This window comes from Pungitius pungitius, chromosome 10 (assembly GCF_949316345.1).
Source record: "Pungitius pungitius chromosome 10, fPunPun2.1, whole genome shotgun sequence".
Lineage (NCBI taxonomy): Eukaryota > Metazoa > Chordata > Actinopteri > Perciformes > Gasterosteidae > Pungitius > Pungitius pungitius.
Genome location: NC_084909.1, coordinates 11,369,383 through 11,385,281, shown reverse-complemented (window position 1 = coordinate 11,385,281; position 15,899 = coordinate 11,369,383). Strand labels below are relative to the sequence as shown.

At 43.8% G+C, this 15,899-nt stretch overlaps 1 protein-coding gene across 6 annotated transcripts in view; it reads left to right on the top strand.

Annotated features, from left to right (window-relative positions):
* The window catches only part of myo16 (myosin XVI), a 74,897-nt gene that overhangs the window by 17,053 nt on the left and 41,945 nt on the right, over window positions 1-15,899 (top strand). For all 6 annotated transcript variants that reach the window (XR_005121515.2, XM_037488060.2, XM_062564794.1 and 3 more), the window contains 6 exons: window positions 654-923; window positions 7,279-7,349; window positions 7,871-8,014; window positions 12,418-12,526; window positions 14,024-14,148; window positions 14,294-14,419. Coding sequence is in view for 5 of the 6 variants with exons in the window: in XM_037488059.2 (XP_037343956.2) it covers window positions 654-923; window positions 7,279-7,349; window positions 7,871-8,014; window positions 12,418-12,526; window positions 14,024-14,148; window positions 14,294-14,419 (845 nt within the window). In the remaining variant the exon portion in view is untranslated. The remainder of the gene's footprint in view (window positions 1-653; window positions 924-7,278; window positions 7,350-7,870; window positions 8,015-12,417; window positions 12,527-14,023; window positions 14,149-14,293; window positions 14,420-15,899) is intronic.

Sequence of the window (15,899 nt, the reverse complement as noted above, 5' to 3'; positions counted from 1 at the left end):
TTAGTGTTACAAATTGTTTGTCACAAACTGTTGTGCCATGGTGTTAAAGAGCTTTTGTCACATGTGAGACAAGTAGCTCCGACCGTTGCGCGCTCAGCGGTGAGGTGTTCAAATAAATCCTGCCCCTTGCCGAAGAGCAACATCATTTCTTACGGCTGTACACCGGAATGACATTGTGAAAAATTCATACCGCAAGGAAATTTGACAACGATATACCGGTTGAAACGGTAAACCGCCGAGGCACAGCAACATCAGAGTATGTGATGTGTAGCGCGGCTCCAGTGAAACACTTTCTGAGCCCAGCTACTGCACAAGCTCCTGCGCATCCAAGTCATCCACGCAGACCATAATAGGTTTAGCAGATGCCTCGGATGCAACCTGTTCCACCGAGAGGCGGAGAGAGCTTGCCGAGTCAGCTGAATCGCTGCGTCAGGAGAGACGACTCAAAAATCGCTGTGATGCTTCCATCGAGTCACCCTGAGGCTAAACAGCCTGTGCACGTGCAGACCAACGATTAACCCAAGTTGAGCTTCGAGGGATAGTCACTTTTTATCACTCTGCTCCTGTCTGATTCAGTACCAAAGTGTATAGTGATGATGAATGCTATGAATGGCAGTGTTTTTCACCGATTTTTCTCTTTCCTTGCCCCTCAGGTTGTTTCCAGCTATGTAATGTCTTTCGTCAAAACATGGAGATAGACCAGTGTCTGCTGGAGTCCCTCCCCATCGGCCAGCGCCAGCGGCTGGTCAGGAGGATGCGCTGTGACCAAATAAGGGCGTACTACGAGAGGGAAAAGAGCCTTCAGCGCCAGCAGGACGGGAACATGGTTCCAGCGGCGTCCACCTTCCCCAAGAGGCGACGTGTCCGCTTCAGCCTCGCCGACGCCGTACAGGACGCAGTCATTCGCCATGACGACAGAGAAGGTGTGCGTGTGTGTGTGTGTGTGTGTGTGTGTGTGTGTGTGTGTGTGTGTGAGAAAAACATTTGGGGAGGAGACCTGGCCGTTAGATTTGCAATGCTAGCGCTCTCTCACACACCTTCTGACTGCACGTCACACACTGCACTGCTGGAGGCTGTCCACTCGACTGACAGCAGAGTGAAGCTGATACTAACTGTTCTCAAGAACAAAAATAGCTTTGATAAGCTGACGATGTGGACTGGTTGAGAGCCACTGGGAGTCACTTTTCGGGTGCAGCTGGTTTTCCATCAGCGTATGTTGGCTCAGCAATAATCAGATCCGAGGCCCTGCCAAAGCCTTCCTACCAACCAGGCGCCGCCATGGCAGTGGACGGTTTTCCAGGCTGCTGCTGCGTTGCTAAAGGGACGACCTCCTGACAGGGACAAACTCATTTACTAACAGACTCTCCGAGACGCGTATCTAGCTCTTCTTGAGTGGACCAGTCCCGGTTAGTGGAGCGCTAATAGCTTTTCTGGATTTTTAACCGTACTACAAAGGCATTTTAAGCAAGGAGCGCGCGCGCGCACACGCACACACACACTGGGTTGGATTGAGACCCCACAGGTTAATGTGGTCGGTTGGTGTAATTAGATTTGCATTTGACTCACCGACCAATATGCCAATATCCCCCAGTCTTTGCTGTAAAGCAAACCTCTACAGATATATTCAACATGTGTGAGTGCTTGTTTCCTGTTTGTTAGGAAACTGCATCCTAAACATTTTTATAGGCGCTTCTGTTAGCTTGGATACCATGATGTCTTTAATGTGGCTGTTATGAACTTTTTCTGTTTTGGTCATAATTTATGGAAATAACGGGACAAAGACCTTTGGGCGAATCAACATTGTTTTTAATAACTTAATACTAAAAAAAACCCAAAATAAGGCCCAAAGGAAAGAACACAAGGGCGACGAGAAGAGAATAGAACAAGAGAATTAGTGAACCCATGTGATGTCCTAATTAAAGACATTTTTCAGTGAGTGAGCTTGAGAATTCAATTAACAGACCAGAAACTGATGACTATGCAGAAATATCACATATGCAGCCATTCAAGGATTTCTTTTGTTATCAGTTGTGTTGTACAGGAAAGAAGATGAAGGAGAATGAGATAAAGAGAAGCCGGATAGAGAACAAAGGAAATGTTGAACATGGGGGCGTTGAAATGAAAAATGTATTACGGCAGATATTGTTGGTTTAAGGGTAGTATACCACCAGCAGCACACAGCTATAGATATATATATTAGATAGGATCACACTGTGTTTTCTCCCCATCCAGCATTCCTTGCATCTGTCGTATGCAAACATCTGGCTCACTTGCATTTTGACATTTGGTGAAATTGCTTTTTCCAAAACAATCTTGAAACTTGATCAGAACAAAGCCCATGTGGAACAGCAGCAGCTGTTTCTTTGTAGCCATGAAACCAGCAGTCTATTTTTATTATGTCTTCCCCATTCTAAAGCATAAAGATGTTAAATAGGACACTTTGCTCTCTTTGGTTCTTTATTGAATTGACAATTCCTTGCAAAACACAAGGGGATAAATCATTTGTTAACACTGAAGAACGGTGAGCAGTCATTCGGGTAAATCTAAGATGAGGTGAAGCCCAAAGTGGACATCTTGGAAGTGTTTGTAATGCCACGTGGATGGTTTGAAAACCCTCTGGTATTAATGTAAAACACCAATATAGCATGTATCCATTGCTAAATGCCAAAACCTCATCTAGTAGGCCACACGTCTGCTCTAGTATCTTAGTATTTAAGAGAATGTAGTGTCATCTGACATTACTTTAGTTTTGTGTTTCAGTTTTCCAACGCTTTAATCATGTTAGCGAATACGTGTCCAACTGGTAATTTCACCCGAATGTATTAATCCCTAAGTGTGGATCCGCAGAGACTCAGACTCAGTTCCCCATAGCCAGAAAGTCAAGCAAGTAGGATGTAATAGTTTAGAGCTAATACCTCTGTCTCTTCTGGAGCAGCTGCTTTAGACACAATTCATTAACTTGACGCACCATTTCTATAATATGAAAAATATATTGCGCCATGTTGAGTGTTTTAAAATGTTCAGCCTCCAGCAAAGCGTCTTAACAGAGCAGCGTATATTCTGGTAGTTTTTAAATGGGCTTCGTCCTGTTGAATTGAGACCATGAAATACCTCTTAATTCAGATAAATTCTGCAAAAAGGGGATTATGCCCATATCTCTCCTTAGTCAGCAGTATAGCATGTGTATAGTTAGCAGTATTTTTTGTTATGCTGTGCGCCTATCAAAGGAAATAGTATTCTCTAAACTTGTGTTAATGTAATGGATGTAAATGATGGAGGAATATAGGTGATGGTGTAAGAATGTTGTCATATTTCTCTGCCATGGTGCGTGCTAGGATTAAAGGCTTGCCAACACTTGTCATGTTTTTGACAGAACGGGGCCGAGGCCCACACAGGAGGTAGAGAAAGATGTCATGACATCTTTTACTGGCATCCAATTTGAAACAAGACTCTCTGATACAGTAGGGATCCTTATGAACTGTCATCTGGCAGCATATTTCAACCTTTCTCCTGGCAATGGTGTTAAACTCTGCATCCATTGGTTCACTTAATGACTCATCAGTCAATCTTTTTAATATGTCTGATGTATTAACATTTAAAAGAGGCCATAACATCTCTATCTCTCGCTTTCAGGAGAAACACCCTATTTTAACTGATGCTGCACTTGGAATAAAAAAAAATGGAAGTAAAAAGAAAACACCTTATTTCTCTATGCTGGACTTTAATTTATTATTTATTATTTTTTTAGATTTCTATACAACATGAACATCATGACCACAATGATGACATCAAATTGATTTTACCGGGAACCCAATGAGGTGGGTCCGTGGGACCGATCCAATCAACATCACGAGAGCATGAAAAATAGAAGGGCTTTGTCTCCCATCATGTTAATCATGGAGGCTATTTCCATGTTGTGAGTGAACATTTCATAAATGTTTGTTGCAGAGTACTCCTTAGAATACCCATATGGTATCTTGTGAGAATGCATACTGACCTGCTGATGAGCAGTGGCTGTATGGCATGCTTTCAGACTTGCATTCCATAAAATAGTCTCATTTCTGAACAAGTAGACCAGAGAACAATGATTTGCATTTAAAGTTAAAGCATTATTGGAAAACTAGACAGATACCTTTTTTCTTAAAGAGTGAAACCTTGTTACAGCTCATTTCAGAAACATAGGCCAGTGAAGTGCGACGGGGCCTCTTGTGGCTGTGACTGTTATTAAAGGCCAACAAGAGCATTATTTCTTTTGAGGCATTTGAGTCAAGAGTGTGCCAAGGAGTGATGCTGTAGGTCTAAATGGCACATTGTGCATGATTTATTACAAGGGGTTTTATTAAATTAATGCAACGGATGATAAAAGTCACGGTTCAGATCGTATCGCGGATAAGACACACTGATTGGATCACAGGTCAGATCAGTACAAAGAAAATTGGAGCAAATATAAGCTGTTTTATGGATCATTATTGGAGATCAATAACTAGATAAGCATTTATGCAGGTATCCATATTACACTGAATGTTGTCCATGAAGCATTTCATGTATATGGCGTTGTCACTGACGCGGCTTGATGTGGACGTTTGTCATTGTTTCTTTGCATCAACCTTTTCGCTAGAGAATGGCAGTATTTTTTCACTTGAAAGGGTACATACTTTGTAATTGTTAGAAGAGGAGAGAAGACCCGCGATGCACAAACCCAAACTGACTGCAGCGGTTTTGAGGCTTTCTTTAATAATGCAGTTTGACTTGTTACATGCCGATCAATCTGTATATTTCTTAGGTTTCTATCTCTAATCCGCTTGTTTCTCTTGTCCCACTATGCTACCAGTTCCTATCTAGTTGCCATGGAAACTCCACATACTTCTCCCACAGCTGTTTTGCAATTTTCCATGAAATGACACCCAACTTTGCTTTGCTCCCCATTCCTTAGTCAGTAGCCTCCTATACACACCTCTGCTTCCCTGATTGTATAATTAGGCCTTGTTTACTCTGCATGGTATGAAACGACCACATGACAACCTTTTATTTAACTGCAGAAATCCCATATGCTTGTCAGATTGGTTTTGATATTCAGCTGCTTGAGAGCTTGAAGGCAATCATGATTTGTATTCATCCTGGTACTTGACCTGCCACTTGACAGGCAGCCTGGTTAAAATCTCAGGAGTGGGAATGGAGTTTCCTCAACTGCTTGAGGGTCAACACTGAGCTCCTTACCATTTGAGCTCTCTTTAATCAGATGAAATAATGTGCCCTGAAACGCTTGTATCAAATACTAAGATGAACAGGCTCTAATGGATTGGAGTTTCAGATTCAAGACACTTTTCCAGACCACTTGCACTCATCAATAGTTTATTTTTGCAAGAAAGCGAATCACGTGATACCGCACTTCCTTAAAAAAAAAAAAAAACGCTGCTTCACATTTGCTAAAACGCAGCCCTATGATCTATGGTTTGATGGCTCATTATCTATTCCCTGGTAAGAACTTCAGTGCTAGATTAGCCTTAATTGAGGGTTTACAGTCTGAGCCCCAACAGTAGATTGCGGATACAGGAGATAATTGTGCTGATTGACTGAAAGGTTAGCCAGCCTGTTTCTCCATTTAAAGGCCATTAAGCACTGAAGGCCATTAGAAGAGTGGGGAGATGTCTGTGCACACGGTGTTTGGCCCAATGGTGTGTCTCCATGTGCTTTCAAAATGATTAGTCAACAGACAGAAGGGACTATTGACAATATCTTGAATCAGAATACCACAAGTTCCAAGCTTTCCTTCAATCAAATGATTTTTGTTATTTGGGTCAGTTGCTCAGACAAAATGCATGAAAACCAAACCTACTACATTGTTTCATATAAAATATAAATACAGAGAACCGCATGCCCTCACATTTAATGAGGATATAGATCTATTGATTCATTCATCACTCAACATGGTGGTGATGAGCAGGTGTGATTTTACATTTCTCAGAAGAACACATTATTTACTAAAATAATTAATAAATAGTTCTGTAATGATCAGACTTCACACAATAACATACTAGATGGGTTTGGGTATGAAAAGGCAGAGCTGTCTGTATACAAACTGAACTGTTACACACGTATTTCAGAGGCAGCAGTTTGGTGCTGTGGAATCATAATGTTTAAACAGCACTTTCCAAACGGCTTCAACCCAGTTCAACAAACATATATTTCTTGAAGAGATGCTCTTTATTAGTTTTACCCAGATGTACCGAAGAAACATTGTTGTGCTCAAGCTTACGACAATAATTAAACATTCAAAGGATCAGAGTGTGTGTGTTTGTAAGATATGCAATTTATTTGGGGCAACAATTTAGTTGTATTGCATTGATTCTATAATGTTATGTATATAACCTTCAGTTATTGTTACCTTTTGTATACATTATGACAACGAATGAGTGATCACATATTCATCAGTAGTCTCAGTACATTCCGATTATTGCCAGCATCCACTTTTTTAAAAACCACTCGTATATTTGTATCTGTGTGCAAGGTTTTATGCGGGCGGTTATTTAAGCATGCCGGTCTTCAGAATGACCCTTTTAAGTGAAAAGACCTCATAGGGGTCAGCAGGTTTATTACCATGGTTACCATCCTACCAGCCATTTTCTTTGCTCACAAACTCCTGGTGTGGGTTTGTGTGTGTGGTGGGATTGCGTGACACTGGTGGCTACTCTGCTGGGAGAAGGTCTTCCAGGGTTTAGTCAGTATCCGTCTAGTGCTGTCAGTGTCGGGTCAAATTTTCAATGTCCAAACCACAGCGCACAGGCCCCCCTTTCTTGTTTGTCCACCCTGCTCTATTTATCTGTCATGCTCTCTCTGTTTGTCCCTCCTGTCTCTCCTCTCTTGGAACATGTTGAATAAATAACTCATGAGTGGTAAAGTAAAATCACTGTGACCCTTTCTCAGACCCAGACGGCCTTGGCGTGTGTTCACGGCCGACTGCGTGAACCTGTTTGCGGTGCTCAGTGTTGTCTTCAGTCGACGCGTGTCAGTGTGCCGAGTGCGTCGAGAGACTCGCTCAAGCTTACAGTCTGCGATGTGAATGCGTGTAACCCAAAGGCGTTGTGACCCAGGAGCTGGTAAACACGCACAAGTTTTAACACTGATCCACACCGACATGGCGAGGACAAGCAACACGTTGGTTTTACCAGTGACTCCTACTGATCAATGTGTTTATACGTCTTCGCTATTGGCCCTCAGCACCCGGTGTGTCTTCACGTACAGCAGGCGTTAACGTTTTGGATGTTTGTTGTGTTGCAGTGTTGCGGCTCTTGAAGGAAGGAGCAGATCTCAACGCTCCCACTTCCTCTGGGGGATCCCTGCTACACCTGGTGAGGCCCACAGTATTATACCGTTATACTGACTTCCATTCATACCTTGCACTAGATCCCAAATTAAACTAACTGCTAACACACTTATATTATGCAAAGGTAGAGAATGTTTTTGTTTGGTTTAAACATTTGCTCCTGTTTTTTTGTAATATTTTAGAAGAATCAATCTCTCTGCACAAAGTGTGTATGCAGCCTTCCAGTAACTACACTGCCCCTTTTCATATGGAGACATTCTCTTTCAAGTTGATAAAAAAAATTGTGAAAAAATAAAATGTTGCAGCAAAAACAGGGTGATGTCCTCAGTCTCATCAGCTGTTGTCCATCCCTTTTTATCATATTAATACATTATTACATGTCCTTTAGCTGGTGCATTTATAACCCTAGTAGGCCTATGTAACATTGTTGTACAAAAATACCCTTTTCCCAGTACCATTGACACAATTTCTCACTCAATGTACACATGAGTAGAGCACATTTCCGAAAAGTAATTATAAGGGATCTGTTGTGGTTGCATTCCTCAGTGTGCTCGCCATGGCAACGTGTTTGCTGCGGAACTTCTGATTGAGCGTGGCCTGAACGTCGACCTGCAGGACGAAGACCTGTGGACCGCCCTGCATGTAGCGTGTGTGTGTGACCATGCAGACGTGGTGCTGCTGCTGCTGCTGGTGAGAACCAAGCATGCAAACATCAACCTGTGGCATATTGCTTGGGGGGGGTGGGGGAGGTGACAAAAAGAACACACACGGTCTCGCATGCATGCTCACACAATTTGTAGTTCAGTGTTTTGGGTTGGATTGCTAACTTCAGGTTTCAAATCAGCTCTGGACCAGTGGCTGTGTTCCCATTAGTCATCCAGAAAGTGAAGCGCGTGGTTAGGGATTGAACGCCGGCTGCTCCATTGAAAATGAGAATATTCAGAATTTGTGCATTAGCACGATATCAAAAAGAAAGAAGCCACTCTGGAGGAGGTTTCCCTACTTCTTAACGCGTCTCTGTTGACGAGAGCTGCGGTTGTACCGATTAGGTCCAGAACGAGAGCGGGGCCAGCTGCAGGGGAGGACCTGCACACCCTGTCTACTCGTTGGCTGTTCTGCTGGCGTTGATTGGACCCACGGAGGGTAAACGGCTGCAGTGCGGTCCAATACAGCCTGGTTCTGCTGATTGGGTGTTGAGTGATTGCTGCCTGTGTGTGGGGCGGGAAAGAGACGTTCCTGAGAGGAATAGATCTGTTTGAAGAGCTGCCAGGGAAAGGATGTGCAGAGAGAAATACTCTGCCTGCCATGACTGGCTTGTGTGTGTGTTGTGCATTTGCATGTTTGCAGGCATTGGAATTCCCTCGAAGCAAAGATTGATGCCGGCTGCCTATATCATCGAGCATGGTGTGACATGGATACGGAAAATGCAATTTATGCAGTGAGTTATGCCCTCATGATGGGAAATACCAGGAGAGAGGAGAGTCGTAGTGCTGCAAGGAAGTAACTAAATGTCTCCCATACACCGCGATGACCCAAACGGTTTCAGCTAAATTAGGTCAATTTTTCCACAGAACTGTAACAACTAGTCTCTGTGTCTCTGGGTAAAGACAAAGCTTCATTAATTAATTTGCATTCATTTCGACACCGAACCCTGCCTGTCGTTCCGCTCCACTGCAAGCTGCAGCCGTATCAGAGCTGTAAGATGCAGATCTTCCCTCCCAATATAACAAGTTTACATCTAATGAGAAATAGAATTCTACTTGACTGGCAGCGTTATCTCCCAGGAAGGAGTACTGCTCCTAATATGGATGTGGTCCCACTTCTCTATCTTGTCCCCATCCCCTTGTCCTCTGCCTCCGTCCTTGATTATTATTTTTGTCTACAGTTCCTTCATCGAGAAGCAGATATTGTTTTGCGGACAGATGTTACCGGGCTTGTGGGCAGGGGGATGGGGGCGGGGCGGCATTGTTGCTCTGTGTCTGGCAGTAATGTTCTTGTCTCTTATCTCCTGCTTCCAAACGGCAGGAGAAGCACCAAGCCATTTCTAAACTGTCTGATTCCCAGCACATTGCCAAACCCAGTCCGAGCTCCAACGCTCCGGCTGATGTTGGTCATTCTGAGAGACTCAGAATTAAATGTCCATTTAGAGACCGGGTGAATTGTCTCTTATGTCGAGTCCAGCTTAGTTAGACTTGGCTCATACACAAGCGTTAGTGAGGGCCTTGATCTTCACGTGTAACATCTTAACTTCAAAGCCGCAACCTGCTGGATGCTTATCAAGTTTTACATCTTATGCGGCTCAATTATGTCGTCCTAATTTGGTTCTTTGTAAAAGTCTGAACTGAAAAGATTTGCTAAGTGATTAGATAATTGGACTTAATTGCATACTGAAAGTATGGACTCCTGAACAACTTCAACAACTGCTTCCCTCCAAAGCACTTCAATTGATGTACTTTATTTGTGTTCTTTTTCTTCTTTGTTATATTGTAGCTCCCCTGTGAAATACTCTTTCTGTGTGTAAACCTGTGCCGGGGGAGACGTAGTAATGCAATAACTTGATGCCTGTAGACTGGTTATGTCCCAAAGTGGCATTTCTCATCTCAAAGTTTAAAACCTAACCGGGTTACAGTTCTTGAAGTGACCCACTTTCCATGCTGGAAAATGACAAATTTAAAACTTCTGAGCTCTGAGTGCTTTGAAGTCAAACGGTTAACAAGCAGCCCCACGGCTGCAGTTCACACTAGTTTAGTTTTTTGCTGAAAATATAACCCTCCCTTTTCTAAAATGAAACAAGCAACTGTGGCACGCTATCTACTAAATGTATGGATTGTGACGACGTTGTGAGTAAATATTGAATGTTGCCACGAAGCATTTAGTTTTAGAGTGGTCTGCAGGGCATAGAATCATCACAACATTAGTATCTGCACCACGATCAACAAAAATACTTTAGAAGATTTACAACACAACGCTGCAGCAAGGCGCATCACAGCAGAGCAGATGTTTCTTGCAATCACAGGAGAACAATAATTGCATCTCGGTACATTTCTTTGTAACATATTTTTGGTGTAAAGGTTCCTGGTCACTGGATTGCAAATTTAAAACCTATGGAAAAAAGTGAAAGGATTATACACCTCTGATTTAGGAGATTAAAATATGTATTTTTAGATTTTAAGGAGACGTGTCATAACCCCATTGGAAGCCTTCTGACCCCCAAACTGTGAATCAACCCACCTCAGTCAATTTTTGGAGATGTCACATTCAGACTCATTACAACGCAGTACAATGCTCTTGTAAAAACCTCTATCTGCAACTCCAGTATCACCCTGCATATAAGCATGACATGTGACCTTTTTAAAAATAAAACCAGATTGCTTGGGGACCCATATTTGGGATGAAATCCGCCAGGCTGTGACGTGACGGGCAGCGCGACTTCCCGAGGGGACACTTTCAGCGCATATGTGCTAGTTGATATTGATTCTGTGGCAGTGGCTGGATGTAACAGCTGCCATTAAAACCCACGTGCAGCGCAGAATGAACAGATTCCCGTCCCCGGGACGTCCGAGGTGGATTCATCATATCGTGGCTTGGGAGCGCGTCGGGGTCAGAAGTCAACTTGTTAGCGCCCACTCATTTATAACTGCCAGCACTTATCTCGTTAGCTGTGACACATGATTAATGTCTTTGGATCAATGGTCAACGCGCGCCATGCGTCCGTCTCCGTAATCTCTGCTGGTTTAAGGCATTTTGTGTGTGTGTTGCGATAAATGACTGCTGTTTGTGGCGGTTTGCTAGTTAATTGTGCACAGCTATAGCACACACACACATTTTTAAGACAGGCACCCTCAGTGGAGCCTTCAGGTTTATGTGGAAGTTGATGACTGTTTGGGGGCAAATCAAAGTACAAATCTGTAAGAATATTGATGGAGGAAGTAGAAGGGGCATCATAACACGCGCATCGTCTCCCTGACTCATCTCATCATTTGCTGTTCAAGCTGTGCATCCCGTCGCGATAAGGTTTCTTCATTTCTCATGAATAGTCACCAAGCGGCAGCTGAGAGTTAATTAATTCCCTTTGTTAAGTGAGCAAAAAGAGCCCCCACTAGATGACACATTGGTGCACAATTAACCTGATAACCGGAATTGACCACATTGTCACGCTGTAACTGCTCTTCATCTCCTTTTGTATCCCTTCAAAATGCTCTAAAGAGAAAACATTGTTTGCTTAGGAATAAATGACTAATTGCGTGGTTGCACAGATGGTTTCAGGCTCGCCGTCCTCTCAGTTAACTGTTCTCATGTCGGCCGGCTCCTTCCTCGCATTTTCAGCGCTCTTCCTCCCGTTTCTTTCTGTCTACATAAGGACTGGGTCATAAATCTCTTTGCCGCGCTTCAACTCGGCTCTTAGATTTCTATTAGCTGTAAATATTCAGTAAGGATCCTCTCTTGGAGTCCCTGGTCGCTGTTATCAGACCTGGTCCAGCTTCCATCGTTACACCCGCTTGTCATTTACGGCTAATTTAGATAACAGGATGCAATTTATGGCTGAATGCTGACCATCTGCTCTTGAAAGGATGGACGTCACTTTTAGTAGCCAGCCCCACCGGGGATGATACAAATGAAAAGGACTGAAGTTAAGTCGTGTACACATTTACTAGTAAAATGTGGCAACATTTTCACAATTAATAAGTGTAGTTGAGTTCCTCCGGAGGGAAGCATCTCATCGTTTGTCTCATTGTGACCAGGGACTGTGCCGTTGGAGTAACGGTCATTAAAGGATCCCGGGGGGGGCTTCCATGTTATCTCGTGTTAAAACAGACTGCTTTGGCGGGGTCTTTGTTAAGTAAATACACAATAATCTGAAGTCTACACCCGCAGACATGCTTCCTCGGCCCCCCTCCCCCGGCAGTTATTTAATGACTTCTTTAATCCACTGTATTGTCTGTTAATGTCTCCGTGGTTCTGCTCAGGTGTACGCCTCTGGGAAGCCACGGTAATTGTGCCCACGTCAGCGATTTCAAGTCTGATGAATGACCCCCGGCTAAAACTAATTTTCTTTTTTCCGTCCCTCCTATGCTTCCGTCTGCGCGTGGAAGACGGGGGCTAATGTTCTGCTGCAGGACGTCAACGGAAACCTTCCTCTGGACTACGCCTCCGAAGGAACCGAGACCGGCTTTATTCTCCGAAAACACCTGGAGGAAAAAGGTAAAAGCTCTGCGCACCTCATTTGTTCTGCACTGCTCCATGGGGGGGGGGAGGATGTTAACGTTTAACTTTCCACGTAACAAGGGCTCCGTTAAAAGTGTGAATCAATGCAACACGGGCTCATTTACATGTTTCCACAGAAGGAATGAAATTAAGCTTACTCAATGTCTATTTCTTTGCCAAAGAGTCATAGGGGTGGCATGAATGGTTATTATATGACACACCAGCAGTTAAAACGGGAAGTGTTCGTTGCGCGCGTGTGTGGGTGTGTTTTGAAGGAGAAGTACACCCACAGGCCCAATGATGGTGGATTACAATTTGGACACTTGTCTCCCACGGGGAACGGAGAAGGTCAACACAAGACACAACACAGCTGCACATAACGGAGATGAAAGCACAGGAGAGGTGGAAGCACACATGAAGGCTCAGACATTGAGTGGCAGCGGGAGAGAAAGGGAAAAGTGCCAGCACCGAAAGATGGGTGGAGAAAGCGGAGCGGACATCATGCTGACAAAGCTAGACACAGATTTAGACTGATGGAGGGTCTTCCCTCATCCTTCTCCCATTGGCCTCGAGTTCATATGAGAAATTCAAGACTCTACACAGACAGCTAACAAATCAAAGTCAATACCACCTTACACGCACACACACGTGCACAGGCTGACTAAAATTTGGAGAGGCAGCCCCTGTGGTGAACTCCCCCTCCTGTGCCCCCCCCCCCCCCGATACTCCTCCTCAGCCACCTCTTTATCACGCTGGGCTTTGCCGCCGTGAACCACACTCTTACTCATACTGTGTTGCTATAGCAACTTGGCTGTACTCGCTCTATCCCCATCAGGTTTGTGGGGAAAAAGAAAAGGGAATTCTGTTTCTTGTTGTCGCGTGCATGTAATTTATTTTTCATGTAATACTGGAATTCACCAAGCAGCCATTGGCCTTTTAGAGAATAGGAATTTTCTTCTGTTGGGGTAATGTTCCCATGAGCATGTATCAAAAAACTACTCGCCCTTTGGCTTTGATTTATCATTAGTTTTGGATAGATGCTCGGCTGTGTCAGCCTGAGAGACGGCTACTGCAGCCTTGCTCTTTATTACTTGGATGACTTCAGATTGCTTATGGAAATAAGAATAACCCTAATCAGGATCACTTTTGGCAATCACTTTATTTGGCTTTAATTTCAGCCAGATGTTCCCTGTGTTGTTCTGTATACACAGCTTCCCGTAAGTTGTGAACTGAGGTTGTGCTGGAATTCAGCCGCTATCGGAGAGCGCCGTGATGACACCACGCCAAATCCTCAAAGAATCTTTAAATGTAAAGTGTCAGAACCGCTGCGTAGGCCAGTCTCCTTTAGACGGAGCCCAGCTCGCTGTTTTATCTTTTGTTTCATGGGATTCCAGCTTTAATTCTAACGCACATGCCAGACGTCTTCAAAATGTCAAACTACTTGTAACCAATAACCTCCCTGAGCAGCGTCTCAATTGTTTTTGTGTGTTTCAGGGGTGGACGTGTCATCTGGGCACACAATGAAGATGCAGAGCGCCAGCACCATGCTCGCTGATGTCAGACAGCTGGTGGCCACCGGGGGAGGCCTCAACTTGCCCAACGACGACGGCGTCACGCTGGTGAGCACATTCACGTGTGTGTGTGTGTGTGTGTGTCCGTGCATTGACCCCCACCCCCCCATGTCGTAGTTTATTCTGTTTCTTCACCTCTGATTTAATGAGATACGGTAGCTTGTGCTCATCTTTGTTTCCTCTGTCTCTGAAGCTGCACATAGCATGTGCCAGCGGTTATACAGAGGTGGTGTCTGTGTTGTTGGAGAGTGGAGCTGACCCTCATCCAGCCGACAACCATTTCTGGACCCCTCTCCACCTGGCTGCTAAATATGGACAGGTAACTCTGAGGCGCTCTCACAAGATATCACAAGGTCATTGACATTAATGAAGTACTCTCCTAATTTCTACTCATCTAGCTGCATTGATCCAATATGATTGTGGTCATCAATTGAATGAATAGATAAAAGAAATAACAAGGAAGTTATTGATTGAGGAGTACTTCCTCTGAGGAAGTTGCCTCTAGTTACTCTGTACACGCTCTGATAAGCTGCTCTTTTTGGGCATATTGATTAGTAGCAGTCAAACTGCTGGCGCTGAGCTGTGTACTGCACATGCATTTGTTACAGCATTTTAGATTAGCAGTTTAATGGTCTCTCAGAGAGGAGATTGATTTCAAAATGGGGTGGAGGTTCGTTGGCGCGATGAGATCTGCTTTGGAAGGGGTCCAACTATGAAAGAAGGGAAGTGAACACATTCAGATCTTGCTGACCCAACTGGATATTTGATTAGATCTCTCAGCTCTGTGCTTATGCTGCTAGAAAAAAGGAAGAATATGAATTCAGTATTTAGAGTCGCTCTGTTTCATCCAGCACAAAAACACATTTCCCCACACTGCAAAGGAGTTTTATTTATTCGGATTTGACTTAAAACCGACCAAAAAATTGTTAACAACTACATAAAGATGTGATATTCAATCCTCTAATTGGAATAACAAAATTTTTCGTGTGTGTGCGTGTGTGTGAGATGTGAGTGCTTCCGACTTGAGAGTGGCATTCCAGAGGATTGCAGAATCGATTAGTTTCCCTTGCAGTGCTAAATCACCTCAGCTGTCGACTCTTTCCTGGTGCCAGTGCTTTGCCTCGTGCATACCAACTACTCCCTGAGCTGTCCGAACACTCATTTCCTCTCACGGTTCCCTTAAACTGACAGTGACATGTCATGGCTTCAAGATATGTAAATGGATGAAACCAACTGGTCCACCAAGAACGGGCTCCGCTTATAGGAAGCAAACTCTTGGCTGGAAACACTTGAATGGTAACGTGAGCTGGACTGTTGAACCCTACGATCCCCATCTGCAGCGTGGCATACGCACGACACTGACCCTTTAAGAAGATTCATGACCCCATCACTGCAGCTAATTAAACCTCCCTGTCTCATGGACGGATAAGTAAGACCCCGGCTCTGGGTGTCTTCGCTTTGATTGGAGGCTCTTCAAGGTGTTTTCTCTAAAGGGAAGGATTTTTAATAGTTTTGTGTTGGGGTTGGATTAATTAATCCGTTTTTAGATTGACGGTACATGTGGAAGCTGCTGCAATTTAGCAACCATTTAAATGTTAATCTCATCATCATCTTCTAGAACCGACATGTTTTTAAAATAAATTTGGGCCTTTAAAAAACAAAAAAAGACTTGTGGCAAAATGGGCTAAATGATTTCGCTTAGAGTCACGACTGGCTGCACCAAAAATGGTACGGTTTATTTTAACTGACAAACAAAAGGGAAAAGGGCAAAAACATGTTTTTCCTCTTTTGAGGGATCA